The sequence below is a fragment of the Zingiber officinale genome, chromosome 7A (genome assembly GCF_018446385.1).
Source record: "Zingiber officinale cultivar Zhangliang chromosome 7A, Zo_v1.1, whole genome shotgun sequence".
In the NCBI taxonomy this organism is placed as follows: Eukaryota; Viridiplantae; Streptophyta; class Magnoliopsida; order Zingiberales; family Zingiberaceae; genus Zingiber; species Zingiber officinale.
In genome coordinates, this window is record NC_055998.1 from 98,072,025 (window position 1) to 98,098,285 (window position 26,261).

Genomic DNA, 26,261 nt, shown 5'->3' on the forward strand with positions numbered 1-26,261 from the left:
ACCGCTATAGGCGGCCGAAGCGGACGGTCAACTGAGTAGTTATTTAACTACATAGCTAAGACTTCTTGACCACTCACATCTCAAGCCCTCTGACTACTGTACCCTCAAGACTCACTACTCCAGAGTGGTCGAGGCTGACAGAACACTGAGCGGCTGAGTAAACGCGACAGGACTAGCTCCACTCCTAGCTACCACTCTCCATCAATTGTCGAAAGGATAGCTATAAACGACTGACGACTCTTTCAACCACAAGGGAGACAATAGTCGTCAGCAATACAATGAATGATAAACATGATATATATATAATCATGATACAGACAACATCATCATCCATGCAACCCCCAAATCCACATAAGTATCCCACGACATAAATATAATCATAATGATATATCCACATATCCCACCAAACACATGTACACCACTACACATGTATGATCTCCCAAAAATCTCCAATAATTCCTCCAGACACAGGTACATAGAACATCGGTACAATCAACATGTATCCTCCAGTAAAACACATCAGACACGTGTATATACAACAAATATACAATCAACACAACTCCTCCAATCATCACACCAGACAGATGTATACACGACATACAAATGAGCAATCATCATATGAACACCACCAACGAAGTATCCCCTACCACACATACTCTACATGTAAAAATACCATAGAGTATAGATAACCAAAGTACAGACTGTATAAGAATTAAATAGATCATCACAAGGGTCAAGCATAAGTATCAAACAGGAAAGCAACAAACGAACACGATATAAAGTAAAGCAGCCTAAACCATCACATAATAACCATGCACTAAGATCAAGAAAAAACTACGTAGAGCCAAGGAAGAAATACATGCCTTTATCTGTCGATCGTGCTAAAATAAATCCCACGTCTTGATAATCATCCCATATCAAAGTCCTACATCAATCAATATATATGTATTTATTTAGCTAAATTCATAAGAATTAAAATAGCTAAATAAAATCCCTAACCCAATTAGGATAACTCCACTCAACTCTGATCTCTAATTAATCCTCCAAATAATCCTTAATCAGACAACCCAATTAGAATAGACTAATCATGAAATCATCCTACAAAATTCATCCACCCAAATTAATCCAACTGGTTTAACTCAATCCACAAATGAATCCAAAATCCATAACCGATCGCAAACTCCAACATACCATTATTATCCACTACACATCATAAATCAAACATGCCTAATCATCCTCATGATCCACCTCCAACCACCGAATTTGATAATAAATCTCATCATATCTAAAACCCTCCTTCACATTTCACATGCCCAAATGAAGTAACCCTTACATACAATTGCAAACCCATGATGAATATGGAAAGAACAGATTATCAACAAATGAAAAATCAAAGGCGAAGGTACTAAAGAAACTCACCCATATCATTTGGACAGGGATTAGATACCACGGCTTCTGCAATAGCTTCCTTCCGTTGTTGGCAAAACCCTAGTTAGCCGACCCTTCTCCAATTTGGACCCCAGCAGCAGGATATGCCAAAGAGATCAACATTCACAGTCCCACAAGACCTCTGTCGATCGCTACCAAAGAAGCCCTACACCAATTCCTTCCAAAATCAAATCCAGCACCTAGCTGTAGAGCCATTACTTGCTGAAACCCTAACATACAGAGTCTTACTCACCTCAAACAGGCCTCCGCCTCTACACCGAGACTTTAACAGCCGCAAGAATTGAAGAAGACGAAGGTCTGCTCAGGGGAGATCCATCACTAGGTTGATCCGAAGCTTTCCTCTAACCCAGATCAGAAAGAACACAGAAAAAGAAGCCAATTACACAAGAATCCTTGAATCCAAAGAATTTCCCGACAAAGCCTTACCTCCATCGATCACCTACAGCTGGTGTCGCACGATCCACCTTAGCTAGCGACGATCTGGCCCACCCTCCAGCGAGAAGATCGAAGAGGAGAAGAGAAAGGGCTTGATCAGCCCTAGCCCCGTCGTGCCCTAACCGCTAGATCACCGTCACTTGCCCGCAAGAAACAACCACCGAGACTCCTACTCAGCCGGAGATGGTCGATACCCTTCGAGCTCCACCACCCTTCTTCAGGCGACTCGACGAAGCCGCAATCACGGTAGAGGAGGTGCACAATCGGCGTCGGGGCGGAAGAGTTGGCAAATGTGGAAGGAAGGCTCGGGGAAGGCTTGAGAAGAGGAGATCAGAATGATCCGACCTCCTTGTTTGACCTCTGGCAAGCTCCAGCGACGAGCTCCTCCGGCGATGTCGACGATCACCGAAGATCCGTCGTCTTTGATTTGACCGCGAGAGAGAACGAGAGGAATCGGGGAAAAGAGTAAGAAACGGTCGGGTGATCGGCGATAAGTTTGGGGAAATAAAAAGAAAGGGAATTTATAATTTAAAATATTTCCTCACTTAAATGGGGTATCCAAACATGCTTTATCCAAACCCGTAAATTCATTCCCATAAAATTCGTCGTACGAGTTCCTAAAAATTTTCAGAAAATTTTTAAAAATTTCGAAAAATTCTATATGGCTATTTCCCAAATAACCTTATTAATTTTTTTTATATCTTACATTTTCACTGACTATCTCCACTCACCAGAACTTCCACCACTTAGGGTTACCTCTCCTTAGGATTTTCATTATCTAACTTTACTCACCAGGACCTCCACCACTTAGGATTACCTCCCCCTAGGATTTCCCCTTGCCTAACTAAGTTAAGACTTTTCCTTTCTAGTCTTCCAAACATTAAGTCCTGTTTGGATCAACTCTTAGTCAAACTGATCAGACTTAGATACACTATCAAACATCAAAACCCTAGAAGCTGATTACACCAATAATATGTTATTGGGACTCCCCTAATGTTGACCTTGTCTAAAATAAAAAAATTTAAATATTATATGATCATTAGTGAATTTTGATCAAACTTAGTATTGACATTTAGAACATTAGAATCAATTTAAAGTATGATCAATGCACTCCTATGAGTTTGTTGAGTCTTACTATATCCCTCAAACCTTAATTTCATGACCCAAATAGCATGTTGTCGTGGGTTTCTAAAGTTTAGACAATTTAATATAATTTTGGCACAAACTCATTATTGTACTTAAGTCTATCATATTAATTCAACAACAACATGAATGTGTTTCTAGAACTCTTTTGTCTCTGATTGTGCTTAACATTTTAAATTTTTGACATTGTACAACCAATCAAAACTCACTTAAGATCGTATAGATAGTAGAATCTAAGTTTGTTGGACACAGTGAGATTTAAGAGGCTCCTGGGAGTGTATTTGTTTTAGTTTAGGTTGATTTTGATATGTTTAAGGTCATCAATGAGTTTTGACTAAAATTTATTAATTACCATACAACATCTAGATTTGAAAATTTTGGATATGGCCAAAGTGAGGAGAGACCCATGGGGGCATTGGCATTGTTGCTGGGTGAATATGCATGTCTAAGTCTAATAGCGGGTTTGTTCCAAATTTATTAAAAGTTGTATAAATTTTAGAGACTCACAATAATCTGTTTAGGGTGTAAAACTAAGGTTAGAGGGTATATGATTAGACTTAAGAGTCTCCTAAGAATGTATTGGTCTTGATTTAGGGGGGTGCATTCAATGTTGGACTTTTAATTATTTTGAATGGCCTTTGTGGATTTTAAAAATCTAGGTGTATTCAATTTAGATTTTTATAAACTTTATAAAAATCTAGTGGTATCCAAATTAGATTTTCATAGAGTTTTAAAAAGTCATGTGCTATTCAAACTTACTTTTTCAAAATCTATGAAAATCTTTTAGTATCCAAAGTTTCAATAGATCTTCATGGATTCTTTTAGAAATCTTTAGATATAAATTTTAACCAATAAGAGCTCTCCAAAATACTTGGTACAATTTTAAAAATAAAAGAAAAAGTCTTCTCCTCATCCTTGAAATTTCTATAGACTTTAAATCGTATTAATTTTTTACAAATAAGTCTTTTCTCTTTCCGCTCCTTGATTTTGATTATTTCTTTGATTTTAAAGGCCCTACCCTCACTCAACCTCTCGACGGCCTGCATCAACCTCTCAGCATGCATTTCATGAGAAGCTAAGAGTCCTCTAAAATGTCATTCTCTGACGTTATAACGGCAAAAGAATGAATCAGAACGGTTGGAACGGAACAGCAGACGCTTGCAACCTTTTCTCCGACGGCGAGTCATGGTGGCAGGCTGTAGGCAAAGATTTTTTCTCCGATGAAGCCTGCGGTGCACCAGAAAGGAGGAAAAGAAATAAAAAAATTGTTTGAGATGACTGGTGATACTTCCGTCGACTACTTACGAGCAGGTCAAAGTCGAAGTTGATTTGGACGGCGATATTGTGCATAGAGGGAAGAGAAACTTGAGATAGTAGGTTTTAATATAAAATATATATGAATAAATTAAATTAATTCTCAACTTAATTAATAGATAATTTAATAAAGACAAATGAAATTCGATCTAAAAATATTCTATAAAATTTATTAAATTTTAAAAATTTCTAAATAAATTTTATATATTTATATTTATTTATTTTAATAATATTATTACTAATCAAATTAATAATAAAATTATTAATTTTATTACTAATCAAATTTATCAATTTAACATTTTATTAAAAGTTTGACCAAATTAAAGGGTTGGCCAATATTTCAGGTTAATTTGGATCAAAATTATAAATAAAAATATTAAAATTATTATAATATTGTTGGACTTAAAATTATATTATTAATTTTTTTAAAAAAAATGGGACATTATCTTCTCTTTGTTTTTAGTCAAAACAAAATAAAAGTATTAAAAATAAAAAAAAATTACGGACAAGTATGCTATTTATTATTTTATTAAAAAAATAAATTTAATTAGGTATTTTAGATTTTTTTTAAAAAATAAATATCGTGCGAGATCATAACCGCCTACGCTTTTCTAAAATTGAATACATCCCCTTAAATCCACAAGTACCTGAAATTTACAAATATCTATAAAAGTTTTGCAAAAAAGTTTATAAAACTCAATAAAATTTTTTTCACAACTATATGAGATTCTATAAAAATCTATCAACTCCATAAAAGTTTATCATTAAAAGAAAGTGAATAAAAATCATTCAATCTCTTGATTGAATATACCCCTGTTAAATTGATTATGATGTGACTAAGATTATTAATGAGCTTTAGTAAAAAAAATTTACTGATGAGTGATAAATGAATTTGGACCAAAAGTCACTAATCAATTCTCAAAGTCAATCCAAATCAATACCAATATATTCTTAGAACCTTCTTAAATGTAATCACGCTCTCGAACTTTTATTCCATATCTTATTTAGTTTGCTGTGATTTTTTTTAAAAAACTATATCTTATATAATTTTATTACATAGTTATTGATAGATTTAAATTTATTATATTCACTAAATAATAATATTTATCTATTCGACTTTTATGAATCTGAATGTTTAAATTTTTTGAATTTAGACCTTATACAATTATTAGATTTTAGATTTTAGCCACTTATAAATAGACTTAGGCAGATTCAATTCCAATCAGCATCAATATATTTTTAGGACTCGCTTAAATTCCATACTCTATTTAGCTCTCGTGAGGTTTTTAATTTTATTTTATTTTTTCACTTTTTTTAAAGAGAGAAATAGTGCTTTTAAAATGCTATAAAACGTGATTGTTTTTTAAAGATCTTAAATATGCTTCATGTCTCGGATGGATGGAATAAACTCATGTCCCAAAAAAGTACTTCAGAACAGAAGTGATAAATATAAAATGATAATTTTGTTATTATGTGCATTTATGTGTCAAGATATTTCTTATATATTTTATGGATAATTATTTAATAAAGACAAGTATTTATCATTAATTATTTACTTTTTTGTACGTATATAATTAATGATAAAGTCTCACAGATTAATGGGTATACTAATCTAAAAATAGTCTTTGATCGAACAGATATCTAGAGGGAGCATAGATATCTAGATCAACGCTAAGTATGATTAGGTCGAGATAAATTGGAGGGATGGATATCCAAGTTAATCTTGGGGTGCCTTGAGTTTAGAGGTGCACTGGACACGACCTGCTCAAGAGGAGACCACATATTAAGTATCATTAGTTATTCCTCTTATGAACGAATGTAACTGATCTTTTGACTTGAGACCTTTATTTATTCTATATGTGGAGTTATGTGCTTTGACGCCGTTAAAAGCAGTCTTTAATCGGATTGTGATTAATACGGTAGTTGAGTATATGACAAAGCGTAGAGAGAATAGTGTTGAGTCAATAGAGGATTCATCACTCTCTTGGATTAAGAGTTAACATCCTGGCCGCTTGATAAAGATATTAGTGACTCAAAATTCATGGCCATGGGAGGAATTATTTATCATTCAAGAGGAGTCTATTATATCTTGGAAATCAAGTAAAATAATTAATTTGATAATGATGCATAATGTATCGAATTAATTGGGATGTAGGCTTAGATAAAGAGATTGAATTATACAGTAATCGGTTCATAGTGGTTTACAATTTATGACTGATATTAATTTTATCACGTTGAGTGGCTAAAAATTGTTGCTAGACGGTTACCTTAGTCTGTGTATGGATTTACACTGTCTTCATGTATTAGACATGAATAATGGTATCAGAAGCTAGTTGAGATCAAGATCAAATATGGAGTTATTTGATACAAAGAAGAGAGAATTCGAATAGTCATAATCATGATAATTAATGGAGAATTCGAAGAGTCATCATAATGATAATTAATGAAGAATTTGAAGAGTTATCATAATGAAGGCTATAAATGAAGAATTTATGGAGTCTATAACTCTTCATCTTCCTAATTAATGAAGATCATAAATGATGAATTTATTGAGAACTTAACTCTTCGTATTCCTTGGAGGCTATAAGTAGCCATCCTCGGAAAGATGCAAGAGGAGAATTCATTCTCTCTGAGTTTCCCTCGTCAACTTTTTCTTCCACCGAAAGAGATCGGTAGTGCTTCCAAGACTTTGTCGATCCAAGAGGCTAGCACCTAATAGATCGTATCAAGTTCGTGATCTAGTGCTCATGGATACTGCTAGAGGAGTCACACGTGGGACTCTTATCTGTCTTATCTGCCTGTGATATTATTCACACCTATCGAGGACTCGAGGTATGTTTTTATGTTACTTTTATGTAAAACTATATGCACCACGAAAAGATCTATGATTCATTATATGTTTTCCGCTGCACTCCAAACCCAATAAATTTATCAAATAACGCATCTAAAATTTTAAATTTATAAAAGGTGTATGTTACTTTAGTATTTATCAAAAGACATACATTTTTCAAGTGCAATTTCCATTTTACCCTCCTAACAATCTGACTTTTTCTACCATTTTTCTTTTATCTATTATTTGTCTCTCTTCTCTTTCTTCTTTTTTTTTTATAAATATGCATAATATATGAATAACATTTCATAAGATTTAGTTAATTTTTTAATAATATTTTAATATATTTGAAGAAGTCAAAATAAATAATGGATAATATGTTGGTGTAATGGGGCCGACAAGAGGGGAGGGGTAAATTGCCTGCAAAAAATACCCTCCTCAAACTTTCAACTTAAAGATAATAGCAACAATAAAAATCAAAATGAAAAAACTGAAAAGAAAAGTAGACTCAGCGTTTTGACTTGGTTACAACCAAGAAGGTTGTTAATCTAAGGCGGTTGAACATGCACACTAAGAAAGTCTCCTTCTCTGAAGGTGGAGAAGCCTTTTACACACTAAAAGCTCTTACAAGTTGCTAGGAATTGAATACTTAGTTGAATGAATAATTTCCTAGCTCCAGGGGTCTTTATATAGCTCTTGGAAACTCTATCTCGAATCTTGAGGGAGCCTCCAAAGGGGTTGAGGGCGCCTCCAAGGGGTTTGACCGGATAAAACTCTATCCGATTACAAACGGTCACTTTGGCCAGGTCGAAGGCTCCTCCAATGGCCTTGAAGGCGCCCTGGACAAGGTTGAGGGCGCCTTCAAGGCAATGAAGGCACCTCCAAGCCTGCAGTCAGCGCAGGCCCCTTCAACACTTCATTGAAGGCGCCTCCAGCTAGTTTTTCCAGCTCCTTTTGACTTGTTTTCTTCTTTCGAGGCTCCGAATGCATGGGTGATTGCGGCCAATCGAAATAGGGCTCACTCGAACCCAATTTTCGACCTTCTTCTCGAGCAGGCTTCCAACCTGGCTTCTCATCCCTCGAATGTCGCGTACGTTCTTCTCGTCCACCGGTGTACTCTTTCACAGCTCTCTCATCCTTCGGACACACCGAGCCCATCAACTCCCTTTCCGTGCCGTCCTTTTTGCTAGCTACGTCTTCCGCTCGACTTCCTGCGCTCCTAAGCTCCTGTATATTTAGACACAGGGATCAAATAACAAACAGAACCTAACCTAACTTGGTTGACCACATCAAAACAACCACGGGGCCCAACAATCTCCCCCTTTTTTATGTGCATCAATCCAAGTTCAAGTTAGGGAAAAAATAGACAATTAATTTAAAGAAATTACTAACCTAGCATTTTAAGCAAGAAGGTTGCAATAAAAGAATTTGCAACAATAAGAAAATTAAAAAAATATATTAATTCCTTTTAAAATCTAAAACTCCCCCTAAACTTGTCCTATTTCTCCCCCTTTATCACATAAAAAAATTGGGTAATTATTAATTAAAAAATTTTCAAAATAATTTTAAAAAAAAATTCTTAGTTTAGAGAATTTTGCAAAAAATATTTTTGAGAATTTCTAAGTCAAACAAAAAAATAATCTTTAAGAATTTTCTTAGTAAAAAAATTTCTAATTTTAGAGAAAATTTTTACCTTTGGCAAAAATATTTTTGAGAGTTTTTTTATAAATGAAAATATTTTATGAAAAAATTCTAAGTATGAAAATATTTTTGAAACTTTTTTAAAAAAAATGTTTTTAAAGTTTTATTTTATTTTAATGCTTTTACTATAGAGTTAATTAAATATTTTATTTCAATATTTTGGCTTCCAAGTCGTGGTGAGATACTAGACCTTCTTGGTTATTGGAGCAACAATCGCTTCCTTAGACAAATCCTCAAAAGAAATTAACTGTTTAATTTTTCTTGCTTAAAGTGCTAATTTTTTAAAAAGAATTAATCTAAAAAGGATTTTGGAACAGTATAGGTTCCTTCCTACTAGATTAATTAACAACTTAGGGGGTATATAACTTTTGGAAACTTCTCTAATTTGCCCCTAATGTTTTCTAATATACCAATTTAATTTTCCATAAACTCTAAGTTTTGATTTTGTAAATTTATTTAAGTATGCATTATTTTTCAATTTTTTTAATTTTTCAATTTCAATTTTCTATGTTTCATTTTCTGATTTTAAATTATCGTACATCTCAAGAGGACATGCGTTAGCTAAGTTTAGTTTTAAATCATTGTTTTCTTTTTCTAATCTAACTAAATCTTTAGTAGCACTTTAATAAACTGAAAGGATTGCTTGGGAGTTAGAGAACGTACCTTACTTACCTCTATTTCTGATACTCTCCCTTCATCGCAACTTTCTTCTTCTGATGATCCTCCCCCTTCATCTATGCTCATTTTTGAGGTGGACTCATCTTCTTCTATTTGATGGTTGGCCATCAGTGCTACTCCTGAGAATGCTTCGACTTCTGATTCTGAGGATGATCATTCATCCCATGTAACCTTCAAACTCTTGCGCTTCAAGGACGTTGGTCTTTTGTACTTTTCCTTTTCGTTGTTCTTTTTCTTCATCTTCGGGCAGTGATCCTTGATGTGTCTTTCCTCGTTGCAGTTGTAGCATCGGACCATTCTTTTGTTGTGTTGATGTTTCCTCAACTGTTATCTAAATTTGTTAGTTTTAATAAATTTATTTAACTTCCTTACCAATAGTGCTGCTTCAGTTTCATCGGTCGACGCTTCGGAGTCGAGATCGTCCATCTCGGCTTGTAGGGCAACGTTGAGGTTTGTCTTCTCTATTTGTTTCTACTCTGTAATTCGAGACTTGTAAAATTCGAAAGTAGAAAATAGGTTTTCTAAAGTACTTACCTTAAAGTCCTTAGAGATGTAATAAACATCTACTAAGGATGCCCACTCTGGAGTTTTTGAGAAGACGTTGAGCACATACCGAATAGAATCTCGGTTCATTATCGATTCTCCGAGATTAGTCAGTTGAGTTATCAACTCCTTTATCCTTGCTTGGAGTTGCGCTACCTTTTCGCCGTTGTTCATCCGGAGATTTGTCAGTTGAGTCCGGAGGATGTCGCACCTTACTAGTTTCGCTTCTGAGGTGCCTTCGTGGAGCTCCAGAAATTTTTCTAGAGGTTTTTGGTGGAGTCGTAGCTTCCGATCCAACTTACCTCCTGGGGTGGCAGAACGCTGAGCAGATGGAACTCAGCCCTTTCGTTGGCCACGAAATCGGCTTGCTCCTTCTTCGTCCAGTTGTATTCTTCCTTGTCTTTGGGGACTAAAAAAATCATATTTCATGATTATAAGTATATCAAATTCAGTTTTAAAGAATACCTCCATTCAGCGTTTCCATGTCATGAAGTCTCCGTCGAATTTCAGGGGATGAATGCTTGTTCCGAGCATTATCTTGATCTTTGTACTTCAGTCGGTGGTCAGTCCTTCTGAGACGGTCTCGCTCTAATACCATTTGTTGGTGCAGTGGGGCCGACAAGAGAGGAGGGGTGAATTGCCTGCAAAAAATGCCCTCCTCAAACTTTCAACTTAAAGATAATAGCAACAATAAAAATAAAATTGAAATAACTGAAAAGAAAAATAGACTCAGCGTTTTGATTTGGTTACAACCAAGAAGGTTGTTAATCTAAGGCAGTTGAACATGCACACTAAGAAAATCTTCTTCTCTGAAGGCAGAGAAGCCTTTTACATACTAAAAGCTCTTACAAGTTGCTAGGAATTGAATACTTAGTTGAATGAATAATTTCCTAACTCCAGGGGCCTTTATATAGCTCCTGGAAACTCTATCTCGAGTCTTGAGGGCACCTCCAAAAGGATTGAGGGCGCCTCCAAGGGGTTTGACCAGATAACTCTATCCGATTACAAATGACCACTTTGGCCAGGTCGAAGGCACCTCCAATGGCCTTGAAGGTGCCCTAGACAAGGTTGAGGGCGCCTTCAAGGCAATGAAGGCGCCTCCAAGCTTGCAGTCAGCGCAGGTGCCTTCAGCACTTCATTGAAGGCGCCTCCAGCTAGCTTTTCCAGCTCCTTTTGACTTGTTTTCTTCTTCCGAGTCTCCAAATGCATGGGTGATTGCGGGCAACTGAAATAGGGCTCACCCGAACCCAATTTTTGACCTTCTCCTCAAGCAGGCTTCCAACCCGGCTTCTCATCCCTCGAACGTCGCACACGTTTTTCTCGTCCACCAATGTACTCTTCCGCAGCTCTCTCGTCCTTCGGACGCACCAAGCCCGTCGTCTCTCTTCCCGTGTCGTCCTTCTCGCTAGCTGCGTCTTCCGCTCGACTTCATGCACTCCTAAGCTCCTACACACTTAGATACAGGGATCAAATAACAAGCAGGACCTAACATAACTTGGTTGATCACATCAAAATAACCACGGCGTCCAACATAATATATTTGAACTCTTTGCAATCTTAGAAATCCACTAGAACTGAAATGAGTGTAATCGGAGTTCTCTAGGTCTACCAGTGAGTTTTGGTCAAAATCCACTGATGGACCTAGAGAACTCCGATTGCACTCATTTCAATTCCTATAGATTTCTGAGGTTGCAAGGAGTTCAAATATGATATCTATTAGTTATTTCAACTTTTTATAGTTATTAACATGTAACAAAGAAGAATCGTCAAAAAGGCCCATGTTAGGCCTGATATGGAATCATATTAGGCCCAACATGGGCTGATTAATATGGAATGGTATCAGGCTCACGTTGGGCCTGATATAATTCCATATCAGGCCCAACGTGAGCCTTTTTAACGATTATTCCATTTTACATGTTAACATCTATGAAAAGCCGAAATAAATAATGGCAGTCCCGGCTCAAGGCATAGGTCATTAAGGCCTATGCTTAGGGCCCCAATTTTATTAGGGCCCATTATTATTTTAAAAAATAAATAGATTTCATTTAGATTTTGCTCCAGATTTGGCTTGTATCGATTTTCATTCTAGTTCTTTTTAGATTTTGCTAGCTTTCAATGCACCAATGCAATGATTTTGCTTTAGATTTTGCTCCTTTTAATTTCCATAGTGCTCTTCAATTAATTACAATGAAAACTACATTTAATTACATATTAATTATAATTATTATATTCTCTAGTCCTAAAATCATATCTAAAGCTACAAAATAACTATATAAGACCTTACACCTACTTACACCTAATGTCCTTTTTTTTCATCTCATTTTGTAATTAGTTGATCATCTACTCATTCTCTCATTAGCGCTCCATGTATTTTTTTCCTCCCTCGTCATTGATTCTCTAAGAAGACATACTTCTCCTATTTCACTCGGTAATATTTTTTTCGCTCTTTTCTTTTCCTCGAAATATTTTTTTTATTATTTTGTATAAATGATAAATTATAAAAGGAATGGACTATGAACCCAAAACTAGATTATTATCAATTATATGAGAATTTTCTTATATATTTGTGTTAGTAATAGTCGAACTTTGAAATATCATCAAATTAAAATTACATGGCATGAATTTTTAAATCTAATTTATTAAAAAAAGTTAAATCTGTCATTGTCGGTCCTAAGTCTGAATAAAAAAGATAAAGAAAAAATTAATTTTAAAAAAAATATTATTAAAGGCCTAAATATTTTTTGGCTTAGGGCCTCGTGGAATTTTGAGACAGCCATGAATAATTGATACCATATTTGAACTCCTTGCAATTTTAGAAATCTATAGGAACTGAAATGGGTGCAATTAGATATCTCTAGGTCCATCGGTGAGTTTTGACTGAAACCCACTGATAAACCTAGAGAGCTCCGATTACATCCATTTCAGTTCTTATAGATTTCTGAGGTTAAAAAGAGTCCAACGGTGTTGTCCATTATATTTTGGTGTCTCCAAATGTTGAAATATTATTAAAAAAAACCCCAGCTAAAATATAAACTAATTCATAGCAAGCCCACATTGGGTCTGAGATTAAATTATATCAGGCTCACGTGATTCTAAACTATAATTACATAAGATAGACTCCTATATATTGCTTTGGAGAAGGGATTTTTTTAGCCATTACTTTTGCTAATGTGATTCTTGCTTTTTGAACTTGGCATTTGGTTACTACATAATTAGAACATAGACATATTTTCCTTAGTCAATTATAAATTCAAGTATTATCTATATGCAGTTTGAAAATATAATGTTTTGCAAGAAAAATTTTTTTTTATTGAAAAGGAGACACTTCACCTGGTTGGATTCATTTCACAAGTTGTTTATCATATTTGCAGGTTAGAGTTGAAGGAACTATTGAAAAGGTTTCTAGAGAGGAGTCTGAGCAATATTTCCATAGTCGTCCTCGAGGAAGTCAACTTAGAGAAATTGTCGCCAAGCAGGTATGTTCTATTTATCTCTATTTTTTTTTCATGCATGGAAATAGAAAACTATATTGCCTACCGTGGGCCTGATATGGAATGATATCAGGTCCAATATGACCTTGATATCATTCCATATTAGGCCCGACATGAATATTTTTAACGATTCTTGTTTATTATATTTTAAAATCTTTGAAAAGTTGAAATAAATAATAGATATCATATTTGAACTCCTTGCAACCTCATAAATCCATAGGAACTGAAATGAGTGCAATCAGAGCTCTATAGATTCATCAATGAGTTTTGACCAAAATCCACTAATGGACCTAGAGAGCTCCGATTGCACCCATTTGAGTTCCTATGGATTTATGATGTTGCAAGGAGTTCAAATATATTATCCATTATTTATTTCATCTTTTTATAAATGTTAACATATAAAATGAAAAAATCATCAAAAAGACTCACATTGGGACTGATATGGAATCATATCAGGCCCGACGTGAGCCTGATATGAAACATATTAGGCCTGACGTGGGTCTTTTTGACAATTCTTCCTTGTTACATGTTAACAACTCTAAAAATCCAAAATAAATAATGGATACTATATTTGAACTCTTTGCAACCTCAGAAATCCATAGGAATTGAAATGGGTGCAATCGGAGCTCTCTAGGTCCATTAGTAGGTTTTGTCCGAAACCCACTGATGGATCTAGAGAGCTCCAATTACACTCATTTCAGTTCCAGTGGATTTCTAAAATTACAAGGAGTTCAAGTATACTATCCATTATTTATTTTGACTTCTTCAAATATATTAAAATGTTATTAAAAAATTAACTAAATCTTATGTAATGTTATTCATATGTTATGCATACTTGTAAAAAAGAGAAGAGAGAAAAATGGTAGAAAAAAGAAAAACGGTAGAAAAAAAATAGATTGTCAGGAGGGTAAAATGGGAATTCCACTTGAAAATGTATGCTCTTTGGTAAATACTAAAGTAATCTACATCTTTTAATAAATTTAAAAATTTAGATGCGCTTTTTGATAAATTGTCGAATATAAAAAGTGTTGTTGCCTCATGTATAAAAAAACGACCGATATTTGCTCAAAACATCATGAGTCTTCTCCTTTATATTTATTAATATAAATACAAATATTTTTAGATGATCTAGTGGCTAACATATGAGGTGTTGCCATCATGAGGTCTGGGGTATACCTCGCTTATGTGCTAGTCACTATTCCAAAGGTTAGTAGCCGCCCGTGATTTACCTCCTCCATGTTGATCCTGGGACGGATTGATAGGGGCACTGGGAGTGAGTGTGTTTATTTGTCTTTTGTCACCATTAATATAAATAAAAATATTTTTGAGATAAAAACATATAAGCATTATGTTTTTTTTTATTATTTTTTTAAAAAAGTGTCTTTTTAATTTTTTACACATAAAAGACGGTAAAAATCTAGCTATTCATCAGCTGTCTCATAATTTAGGAATGATTTAAGATCAGGATCGGATGGATAGAATCAATCAGGATTAGATTAAGATTTAATCTTTAAAGTACGAGCCTTTGAAAAAAGCCTCAGACCAATAAAACAGTTTAATAAAAATATATAGAATAATTGTAACGTAGCATAATGCAAATTTTATTAAATCTATACGATCCAGTGCTTCTGCTCTCATGTCATTATAAAAGATGATTCTAAATTATTCCGAATCAATTTGATACTTTGGATTTTGAGATTCAAATCGTAAATCTACAAACTATGAGCTGTTCAAGAGGTCCTGAAGCAAGCAGTCAACTAGATTCTAACACTAAAGAAAATACTAGTAAAATGAGCATAAAATACGTATTAAAATGCCTTCTGTACAAGTCTCTATGGTATTTTTCTGATTTATTGGTCGATGAAATTTTTTTTATGAAATGGATCGATCGTCCCAGATTCAAAGGTTAGATATTAATTAATTTTTTTCCTTATCTTTCAGATCTACTGTTCCAGACAATAAGACCAGACAACGAGCCATCCACCAACGCATCGGATAGCGACGCAAGATGGCGAATCGCATCATTTTCCTCCTTACGATAAGATCGTTGCAGAAGACTTTAAAGCTGTAGGCCGCAGCTTACCTGAACAATCAAAGCACGAGTAGGATTGAGGGTAGCTCAAACCAGAGTCGCCGTTAGTCTACTTAGAATTGCAATCCAGTGTTTAGTTCCAAAAGTCAATAATTCCTATAAATCTCCACCGCTCGTTTTTTCTCACTTCAATTGATATTTTACCATTTTTGATCGAGCGACGGACGCAAAAACGGTTGTTGGGAATCGGCTGCTCGCGACGCCGCCTCCTCCTCCTCCGTTCTGGTCGATCTCGCGCGATCGGAGCCCCAGGGTTTTGGATCTCTGCGTCTCCGCCTTTCTTGAGCGCGAAACCTAACCGGAAAAATCTAGCCTCGGTCTGGTGTGGTGGTGCCTGGCGATTGACGGCGGGGAGCACAATGAAGGGCCTCTTCAAGTCCAAGCCGCGGACGCCGGCCGACATCGTGCGGCACACGCGGGAACTCCTTATTTACATCGATCTCAACTGGAACTCCAGGGACCCCAAGCGTGAGGAGAAGGTTAGCGATTGTAGCGCGATCGGGTTGTTTTTATCTTGTAGTTCAGTACTGAACTCGAACTTCAGCACTTCGTACGGTTAGTTTAGTATCGAGTTTTGACGTTCATGCAAAATCTAGAATTTTTCTTATTCTTTTTTGTTGGTTAACTACCGCAGGCCCATTTTGAATCAAGTATTTAATCATGTTATTTTAGGATCACGCGTCTACTTATATTGGTATTTAGCATGCTATAAGCTTTGCCGTGCTGCTGGAATTTGCTTGTCCACCTCTGATTTGGTGCTTCCTTCTACAACGTTTCATGTCTTGATATGTACGAAATGGTAGTGCTGCCTGTTTCAAGCGGCACTGAAGGTTATTTCAATTCATGTTTCAGCGTACTGCTGGATGCAGTCTCGTATCCCTTGCATTATGTGGTGTATATCAGTATATGTTCATCTGCTTAGCATAGAGTTCCTGGAATAGATGGGCAATAATCATAGAACATTTTGATATCTTCCATGACCGTACTATTCCTATTTATGAAATATTACTAGAATAAGTATGCTGCTTGTTCTTGCACAATGTTTTTTTTTTCCTGTGATCCTGATTGAGTCTTTATTTGAATTAGGTTGTCATCATGATCCTCATGCCCCTTTCATTTAAACCAACTAGTCCCACGTAAATCACTTTTCCTTGACATCAGCATAACCTAAAGGTTGATTTTATAGAAAGAAAGAAGAGATTTTAGTAAACAAGGGATATCCATGACATCTACTAAGATATTTTCATTTTGGCATTCATTATTATTTTTTTCATTCACACTTTCGATCAGTGGCTAATAGTTTGATAAGAGAATGCTAAGATAGATGTGTAATTACTCAATAAGATAGAAAATATAAAATCTTATTATCTAGGAGCAATGAAGTGTAATTGCAACAGAGGATACAAGGAGAGAGGAGAGAAAATAAGTTGAAATGACACAGATCGTTCAAAGGAGAACCATTAGTTCCACAACTGGATGAGTTGGAATGATTAGTATTGGAAGAGTGGATAATATCCATGAAGGTGACCCCCAAATATTGGCCACTGGACACACTTAATGGTGGTGATTAGTTTATTTAGCTGAGTTGCAAAGACTGGCCTTTCATTATTATTATTTTTATTTCTAATTTGATGAATGATATGCAACTAGTGCTTGGAGATATTTATCTCTTCTATTTCTCAGAAGTTTTGCAATCTTTCAGTTTTGACTTTTTGGGGATTCCATAACCATTGTCAACCAATAGTGAGATTTTGCGGAATCCTTTCTGCAAGCTTGATCATTTCTATCCATGGTAGCTAATCTGGATTAGAAAGGTTTATTTACCTTGTTTTCCTAAGAGAATAAACTCTTGATGACTTTCTTTCTTTTGGTAAACAATATTTATATAAGGTTCTAATTTTAAGCAAATCTTGCATTTTTCAATTATGTTAAAACCTTTTATCAGTTTCTGGAAGAAATTTTTTATGTTATTATTAAACAAATGCAATGTAGTAGCCGATAACCCTGGCTCCACATCATTGGTCTTGCAGTGGTATGAACCTGATGAAGTAGTTGATGCTTTTCCTTTCGTTAGATAGAGTTAGTCGCTGGTTTAGTACTGATTGCTTTGATTAACATTAATTGTCACCAATCATGCGGTTAGAACAAAAATTCTTAGTAAACGTCGAGGGTTTAAATCTCATTCCATGTCAGTTGACATGCAAAAATTATCATTCCACCCATTAACCGACATGCAAGACATGTCGATACTGGATATAAGTGAGGGAGAGCTGTGAGCATCTTCCTTAGCCTTGCAAGTCGTGGCTAAAGTCACAATGGGAGGTGCAATGTGCAATTGAGAAGGATAGCAAGTATCTTCCCCAGTTACACAAGTTGCCATGAGAGCCACGAGCCTTCCTTGGCATGACCAGAGGCAGTGAGTTTTATGAGTTGCATCAAGGTTCTGCGATATAGGATTTCATTGTGAGGTCATCTGTGCACTAGGCTTTTCCCAATTTCTTCTTCTGTCTTTGATTCTTCCTCCTCATGATTGGTGCTGAGCAACACCACTGTGGTATGTCTTTGGTGCCACTGCTACATCTGGAAGATGTGCTTTCACATGTTATATGGTAAAGTAATTAATATGTACTACAATCATGGGTTATCTTGGACTGATGCTAATATTAGCATCTTAACGTGTGGGATATCCATGATAACTATGTGAGGTAGAAAACCAATTAATCAGAACAACTATTGCTATGAATTTTAATATATATCTGTGTAGCCCTCGACTCTTAATGCACTTGTAAGAGATGATTCCAGATGGATAATGTTGATCTTTTCAAATAAATAGTAGTCATTTCATCCAACATTCAGCTTAGCATTCTGCCTATTGCAAGCTAATCTGTGTTTTTTCAAACGTTTCTGCAGATGTCAGAATTATGTAAAAATATACGGGAGTTGAAATTTATTCTCTATGGCAATAGTGAATCGGAGCCAGTAGCTGAAGCTTGTTTGCAGTTGACTCAAGAATTCTTTCGAGAGAACACCTTGCGACAATTAATCATTTGTCTTCCAAAATTGAACTTGGAAGTAATTTGCTACTTAAATGTCTAGTTTCCATTAGAAGAACGATTAATAGTGGCATAGATTTAGGTTTTTTTTAAGGTTCCATACCATATCTATGATGTTTTAACCTTCGTCTTACTGATTTGAAGCTAAAAATTGGTTTATCATGTCTTTCTAAAGGCCAGAAAAGATGCTACTCAAGTTGTGGCAAATTTGCAAAGGCAACAGGTTCATTCAAGGTTAATTGCTTCTGAATATTTGGAAGCCAACAAAGATCTTCTGGACATTTTAATTTCGGGGTGAGATTTTGATTTGTTGAAAAAAAACCATTATTTGGATGTTCACTTAGTTGCTTATCTTGACTTAGCTAAAATATAATTGTCCTGTTCAAGTGATTTTTGTTTAAACTTTTTGTTGTTCCTCTAGAAATGTTGTTGGTGTTTTTATACTTGTATAATGGAAGAAAGTTTAGTATTAAAGTAACCTTGAGTATACATGCATATTGCTATAAAGCTTTTTTTGATGTCTTAGAGTTCAATTGTTGTGATTCCATGTTGGATGCTGATTTTTATTCAAGTAGAGTACTTGGTTTGTCCTGATGATTTCCTGAAGTTAAGAAAAACAGAACAAGAAGATAATCAACAATACACTGTTCATGAAGATGTCTAATTGATGTCATTTTGTCTATAGTCTTCAAAATAACCAATTGATATCTGTCACAAAAGCTATATTATCAGTTGACTATATTCTTATGTTCCAGATGATAATTGTTATCATGATTGATAAATGTTCATATATGCTTAGGTACAAGATGATGGTTTGAACTCATGATTTACAAATGATCTTCTGTTACAAGTTTCAACTACTTTATCTATGAATCTGGAAGTTCATTATGAACACAGCAAATATTAATTTGAAAATCTTTTTAAATTTGATCTGCCCATTTATTAATTGGTGGGGTAAATTCAGCTCATAAAAGGTTCCGGAAGCAATGATTAAGAAAAGTCTTCATATCTCATCACTTTCATTGGATGATTGAACTACACATGCAAGGTTCAAGAATTCTTAGTTTTTAGTTCATTAATGTTTTGTCAACTATGCTATGCAAATTATGGCAACCTTGACTCTGGGAGTCTGGCCACACCAATCTTATGTCTTTGCTAATATTGTGTCTATGTTTTTTATATACAGTGAAATTGCCATATATTAATTAGATAATTCTCATTTGCAGTTATGAAGACATGGATATTGCGTTGCATTATGGGGCTATGCTAAGGGAATGTATTCGACACCAAAGTGTAGCTAGGTATTTCTGATTTTCAATGAGAACAAATTTCCTCATTCTTTTCAAAATATTTTTTTGGTTGCATCATTATTTTTATACTGTTGCTAGAGATTATGACATTTTCAGTGTAAGGAAAACTGTCATCGTCTTCATGTGGATTGGCAGAGACAAATTTATTTTTGCTTGGTAAATCATGGTTTGCTCTTGGTAAGGGTCCAGATATATTTTAATAATCTAATATGAGAATTGATAAAAACAATTAGTACCATTCTGTCTCAAACTAACTTAGATTAGGAAATTAGTGATGGCATGTGATTTCTTCTAAAAATCAACTTACCTTTTAGACAAATTCAAGACTAATCCAGTTATTTCCGAAGATTCCTTGGGAGAAAAAGGCAATCAAGCTTTGAACTTTAAAGGATCTTTCCATGCTAGGTCAGAATGATACAATTTTAGCGCCATGCCAAGATGATTGATATTAATATTGTTAATAATTGAACATATTGATACTAATATCTAAGTGAGATAAATATACTGCTAAGCTAATTGTACCAGTTAATTATAATGTGTTAGTAAATTATAATGTAATACTTCTTAATAAGTATATTAATTAAGTTGATTATGAGTAAATTAATAAGGCATAACTTATTAATATAATAATTGTAAGGGTTCAACTTAATATACTATATTTATAAGTATAAATGATACATGCCTCTCACACCCCTTTGGTTTCTCTATATCCCTATTGTGTTGGATGGGTCAACAAGGCTTTCACATGTAGGTTGCCAACACCAACTTCCCTATTAGGCTTCCTTACATCACATCACCAGCTTAAGGCTTCACACTTCCCTTGAAATGCTACCCTCTCGTGTTCTTGACAACTCTAGCCAAACATTTGTTCCGGATTCTGTCACTTGTTTACAACACCAGAAGCATCGCAACATCTCTTGGTCCATGTGAATCTCCCTCATCCTTGCTCGCTCTCACCTTCTTCTGGAAGTGCACTGCCAGGCTCATTGCCTCACTCTGTCATCAGTATGTGAAACTCTCATGATTTCAGTTGGTACTGCTGGAATCAGCATGGGGGAAATTATTGTAGTTTGCCCGTGGTAGTGTTTGGCTGACAGAATGAGATGTTTTCACTGTCAATTGAAATAATGCGATTTTTCAATCCGGGCTTATAATTTCAGGCAGTGCTTTAGATCATATTGATGTTCAGCTGGATAGGATCAATATGCATGTGCATTATCAATTTTCTACTTTAATTTCCCACAGCAGTATTCTTTTAATTGATAAAGATGATATATAGTTTAAAATCTCGCGTTGTTTCGCCCGATACGGGCGAAACATTTCGTTCTGCCCGTGGACCGACACAAGCATAGGCACGCCTCCGTGCCAGTGCGCCCTGAGGCGCTGTGGACGCGTTGCATGAGCCTGGTGATGCCTCCGAATGCGTTGCCCTCCGAAAGCGTTGCCAAAGGTGTCACACTGCCTAGCGACGCGTCAGCCCAACAATGTGTTCCCTGGCCCGACGACGCATTGTGGCGCAGAATAGGTGGTAATGGGGGCGTAGCTTAATTTAGGTTTAATTAGCTTAGGTTAATAATTTTAATCAATTTCTAGCTATTATTGAGATCATTTAAGTAAGCTTAATTAAAGCCTAATAAAATTATCTCATTAATTTAATATATATATATAATTTTTATTTTTAAATTAATTTTTTTATTTTTAATTAAGATAATTTATATTTAAAAAAATACCGAAATTATGTCTGCATGACATGATACGATATCGAAACTGTATCGTTCCAATCCGGGACCTAAACCTCATGACGGATCGAGATTTTAAACCATGATTATATACATCATTTTTTTTTTCCTGATTTTACATTGCTATTGTCCATCAAAGACTTTCATACCGTATGCTTCTGATCTGCTGCTGACATTGAGGTTTTATTCAATGCTGAATAATTATTTGAAATTATATAATTTTTTTCCAGTGATCCATTTTCAGGTACGTTCTAGAGTCTGAATACATGAAGAAATTCTTTGATTATATTCAAATTCCAAATTTTGACATTGCGTCAGATGCCACTATCACCTTTAAGGTCAACCTGTTCTTTTAAGCAGCTATTTTGTTCAATCTACTCAATGCTGTATTAGTTTACTGAATTCCTGTTTGTATTACGTTGGATTGCAATGTCAATAATGTTTACAAGACTTATACAACTAACTGCCAGTGCCAATGTTACTTAATGCTCTAGTTATTACTAGTTAGTTCAATGATTCCTCTTTGTATTGCCTATGATGGCAATGGTTAACATGATTAGTGACAAAGGGATTGCTCTAAAACCAGGACACCTACAACTTTCTTAATATTAACTAAAACAATTCCACAACAGTTATTAAGAATAAGCAACTTAATTTGTCATATTATTCGAAGTAAGCCATTCTTATCATACTGTCAAGAGCTATTAAGCTGTTCTTGTTGTACAGTGATGATTTATGTACTAAAGAGTTAAGATCATCAGCTAATTTTTAACTGTAATTCAGGAGCTTTTGACGCGGCATAAATCAACTGTGGCCGAATTTCTATCCAAAAATTATGATTGGGTAAGTAATTACTGTCTTCTTGAGTAATATGCTGCAACTTTATCTTGCTCTAACAATCTAGGAAATTGAGTGAGTTTTATTGGGTTTGATTACCTGGTCATTCAATTCACTGTACTTGTGCACAAGCACATTATCGCAGTGCATAAGTTGTGCTCCGGATTTTGCCTCTAGACGAATCAGGGGGAAGGCCATCTACCTCCAAAATTAATCGGGCTAAGCCCGAACGCCCCTCTCTCTCTCTCTCTCAATTATTTCTCACTGAGTCAATATACTCGGTGCTTGAAATTAGGTTTAAATTTTAGGTACTTTGTTGATGGCTAGATTTGTCAATAGCTTCTTAGCTCTGGAAATTATTTTTATACTATTATGAAGTTACGTTTATGTATAACCACCATTTACTTCTTTGTTGTAGTCTACACACTGACTTTGATATGCTACGTAGTCACCTGAATAGATATTAATTTGACTGTAATCTATTGTTAATATTGTGGATAATAACACATCTAAATGGTCCTGATTAGGCACAATCCTTGCTATTGAAACAGTATTTTGTTTGTTATGTTGTGAATTTATCATCTACATCTTTTCTAGATGAGTAGGTTTAGAAACAAATTTCAGATATGCCTGACTTTGTGCTAAAACATTGCAACTTCTCTGCATGGGTTTGCTCAAGTGGATAAATTATGCTTGGCGCCCAATCATTAGCTTAAACTTGTGCCTTATTAATCAGCTGCTAGGATCCACATAACAGCTTAGCAGTAAACCATCCTCGGCCCCTAGCTGGGAAGTAATCATAACCTTTGTTGAATATCTACATTATTCTAATAATGAATCTTATACTGAAAGCAAGCAACTACAATCCTATGATCTGGATGTTGTTGTTACTAAAATCTAAATTATTCTTTCATTGTTGAAGGTTTCTAATTTATGCAACTGCCTTCACAGTTTTTTGCAGAATTCAATTCCAGGTTGCTGTCATCCCCCAATTATATCACAAGAAGACAAGCTATCAAGGTATTGGGTGTAGGAATCCATTCACAAACAATATAATTGAGCACAGGTGGATGGGTGTATCAGTTGTGCTATGTATGGTTCATGGAATAGAATTGGTAAAGAATAAAATAGTCATTATTATGGACGTAGTTTGGATCGCGGAATATAATAAATAAACGATTTTCATTTCTAGGAATATTTTAAATAATAGATGAGGAGTAAGTTTTCACAATCATAAAATATCCCAACCAGTCAACATGGCTTGTCTGGCCAGTTAGCAAGCTCGATTTGTCCTTCTTGCTCAGTTTGCATGACAAGCCTGCACAGCCAGAGCTGACAGATTACTTGTCCAGTTCGGTCAACCGATTTGGCTCACCCAGTTTGCTCAACATGCGAACATAGTCCATGGTGCAGGGAAGGTACTGATCTGGAAACCTTCTCTTGTTAGGTGTTGTCCAACTCATCTAGCTCGCCTAGCTTGCTCGATCTGTCAGCCAATGCTTCCCATCTAGTTTGCTGGTCCTCCTGGTCCACTTGTCTTATAAGGCTTGCCCAATTCATTTAACTGACTTGTCTCGTGAGGCTCACCTGTCTCATCCTGCCCACTTTGCTTACATGGCCAGCTCTATCTGCTACCCAATCAAAATATGTACTTTTCTTGGAGAATTGAATATAGTAGTATAACTATTTTGGACAATGGAATATATGTATTCCTTGTAATAGTGTAAGGAATAACTTTGATGGATGATTAGGAAGTAATAATTCCAAGGGAATTCATATTTTAACTTTACTTTGGTAATCAAAGATACAAATATTTATTCCATCTGAATTGATAGGGAAATGAATAGGCTGTGAACCAAACACCATTGTTGTCATTACTAGCATAATCATTTGATATCTTCACTTCTAATTTGTCTACGGAAGTAATAATGATGTGCCCAATCTAATTATCTGTTATCTTTTATGCTTGTGCTAATTCGGTTTGCAGATTTTGGGAGACATGTTGTTAGACAGGTCAAATTCCGCAGTTATGGTGCGCTATGTTAGCTCAAAGGACAATCTTATGATTCTAATGAATCTTCTCAGGGTATGGTATCTTCTCTCTTCTTTACTAAAAGTGGAAATCATTCTATATTTTCTTTGTCTTTTGTTGGTCTCAATCTAATAAATATTTTTACAATGAAGAATTATGAACTAGAGATATAAGCAATGAATTATGCCACAAAATTGGTGTCAATCTAAAAATCGACAGAGATGATATTGAGTCTTGGAATGCTCAATTTATATAGTTCTTGTCTTTAACCTTCTTTGATTTCACTATTCTAGTATTAAATAAATACATCAACTTGACAAATTATTTTCTGAATTCCATGTGGTAGTGGTGGTTTCTGTCATTGCTTGTCAATGCTGATTGCCTATTTTTTTGGTCCTTTTTGTCTTTCTCTTTTGGGTGAATGACCTTGTTTTAGCTTATTGAAGTTTTATTGAATTTGTTTGGTTGCAACGCATAAGATGGAAAGGCATTTGAAACTGAATGAAGATGACAACATATAGCTTACAATTCTTGACGTCATCTTTGTTATTGCCCCTCCCAATACACCTAATAGCTTGGTTCAAGCAGTGTTTTTAGCTTTTGTCCTATTATCTGAATGCCTTTTTTGACTCTGCATTAAAATGCTGTTGTTTGTATCAAACTATATTCTAGGATATTACCATACTCGATAGATGTAGCTAGAAGCATTCATCTTAATTATTTTGTTCATGTAAAACATGTATTCTGTTTTTATTTGGGGTGGTTTTAAAATCAAGGGCAAACCTGTTTTGACAAGGTAGTCGCCAGTCTTTCAAAATGGTTTGGCTGTAACGATACACTAAACAGCAGATCATATACAATGTCTTTTGCTCTATATGCTCAAATCTCCAGCTGTACTAATTATTTGTCCGATCCAGGAGTCAAGTAAGAATATCCAAATAGAGGCATTCCATGTATTCAAGGTAAAAATCTGTTCTCTTTGTTCATTTTGACGTCATATTTTGTGAGTTCCTAAACATCCACTTTATTTATTTGTATAAAATTTAGTTATTTGCTGCTAACCAAAACAAGCCCCCTGAGATTACAAGCATATTATTCACTAACAAGGATAAACTTCTTCGGTTTTTTAGGGACTTCAAATTAGACAAAGGTAATTCAATTCTTTACCCATTTTCCCTTAGCGCAAGTTCGTTCTTTCTTTCTTTTTTTGTTCTGCTAAACGCTCTTGGACTACAAAGACAAAACTTCAACTAATCTCAATTTTTCTGTAGAGGATGAACAATTTGAAGCGGACAAAGCTCAAGTTGTCAGAGAGATACAAGCTCTGAAGAAGGAGAACTCTTCTTAATGAAGTTTGTGTTACGACTTGACCAGTCCCTTGCATCGTTTGCACAGACCAACTATATAGGTGTATGGACACGAGACGCTGGCCTCTATGTATTTTATTATGAGGGGAAAAAAAACGAAATGCATATCGTGGAAATCATTTATGAATGACCAATATATAAATATTGAAATTTGTAAACGTATGAATGCATCGAGATTGCATAATGCAACAAAATCTGATGCTTTTGTAATATTTGAAGATGAAAAGTATGGTTTGTGCTTTATTTA

The 26,261-nt window shown here is 35.1% G+C and overlaps 1 protein-coding gene and 1 long non-coding RNA gene across 2 annotated transcripts; one reads left to right on the forward strand and one right to left on the reverse strand.

Moving 5' to 3' along the window:
- Positions 1–864: 864 nt before the first annotated feature.
- LOC122001859 lies at positions 865–2,360 on the reverse strand. Its single transcript, XR_006117509.1, has 4 exons — positions 1,876–2,360; positions 1,682–1,790; positions 1,420–1,594; positions 865–925 (listed from the first exon to the last, which is right to left on the reverse strand). It is a non-coding gene; the product is annotated as an uncharacterized LOC122001859 (long non-coding RNA).
- Positions 2,361–15,808: 13,448 nt separating this feature from the next.
- LOC122001860 (putative MO25-like protein At5g47540) lies at positions 15,809–26,261 on the forward strand. Its single transcript, XM_042556822.1, has 11 exons — positions 15,809–16,155; positions 18,587–18,748; positions 18,905–19,023; positions 19,956–20,030; positions 22,023–22,116; positions 22,562–22,621; positions 23,567–23,635; positions 24,603–24,701; positions 25,565–25,609; positions 25,695–25,797; positions 25,919–26,261. Exons 1-11 carry the CDS (start codon positions 16,036–16,038, stop codon positions 25,993–25,995), a joined length of 1,023 nt encoding a protein of 340 aa, XP_042412756.1. The 5' UTR covers positions 15,809–16,035; the 3' UTR covers positions 25,996–26,261.

Excerpts from the sequence above, each read along its gene's own strand:
- LOC122001860 (XM_042556822.1), top strand. The coding sequence starts at position 16,036 with ATGAAGGGCCTCTTCAAGTCCAAGCCGCGGACGCCGGCCGACATCGTG. Across the intron at positions 19,024-19,955 it reads CTGGACATTTTAATTTCGGG|TTATGAAGACATGGATATTG; the intron begins GTGAGATTTTGA and ends TCTCATTTGCAG. Across the intron at positions 20,031-22,022 it reads CGACACCAAAGTGTAGCTAG|GTACGTTCTAGAGTCTGAAT; the intron begins GTATTTCTGATT and ends ATCCATTTTCAG.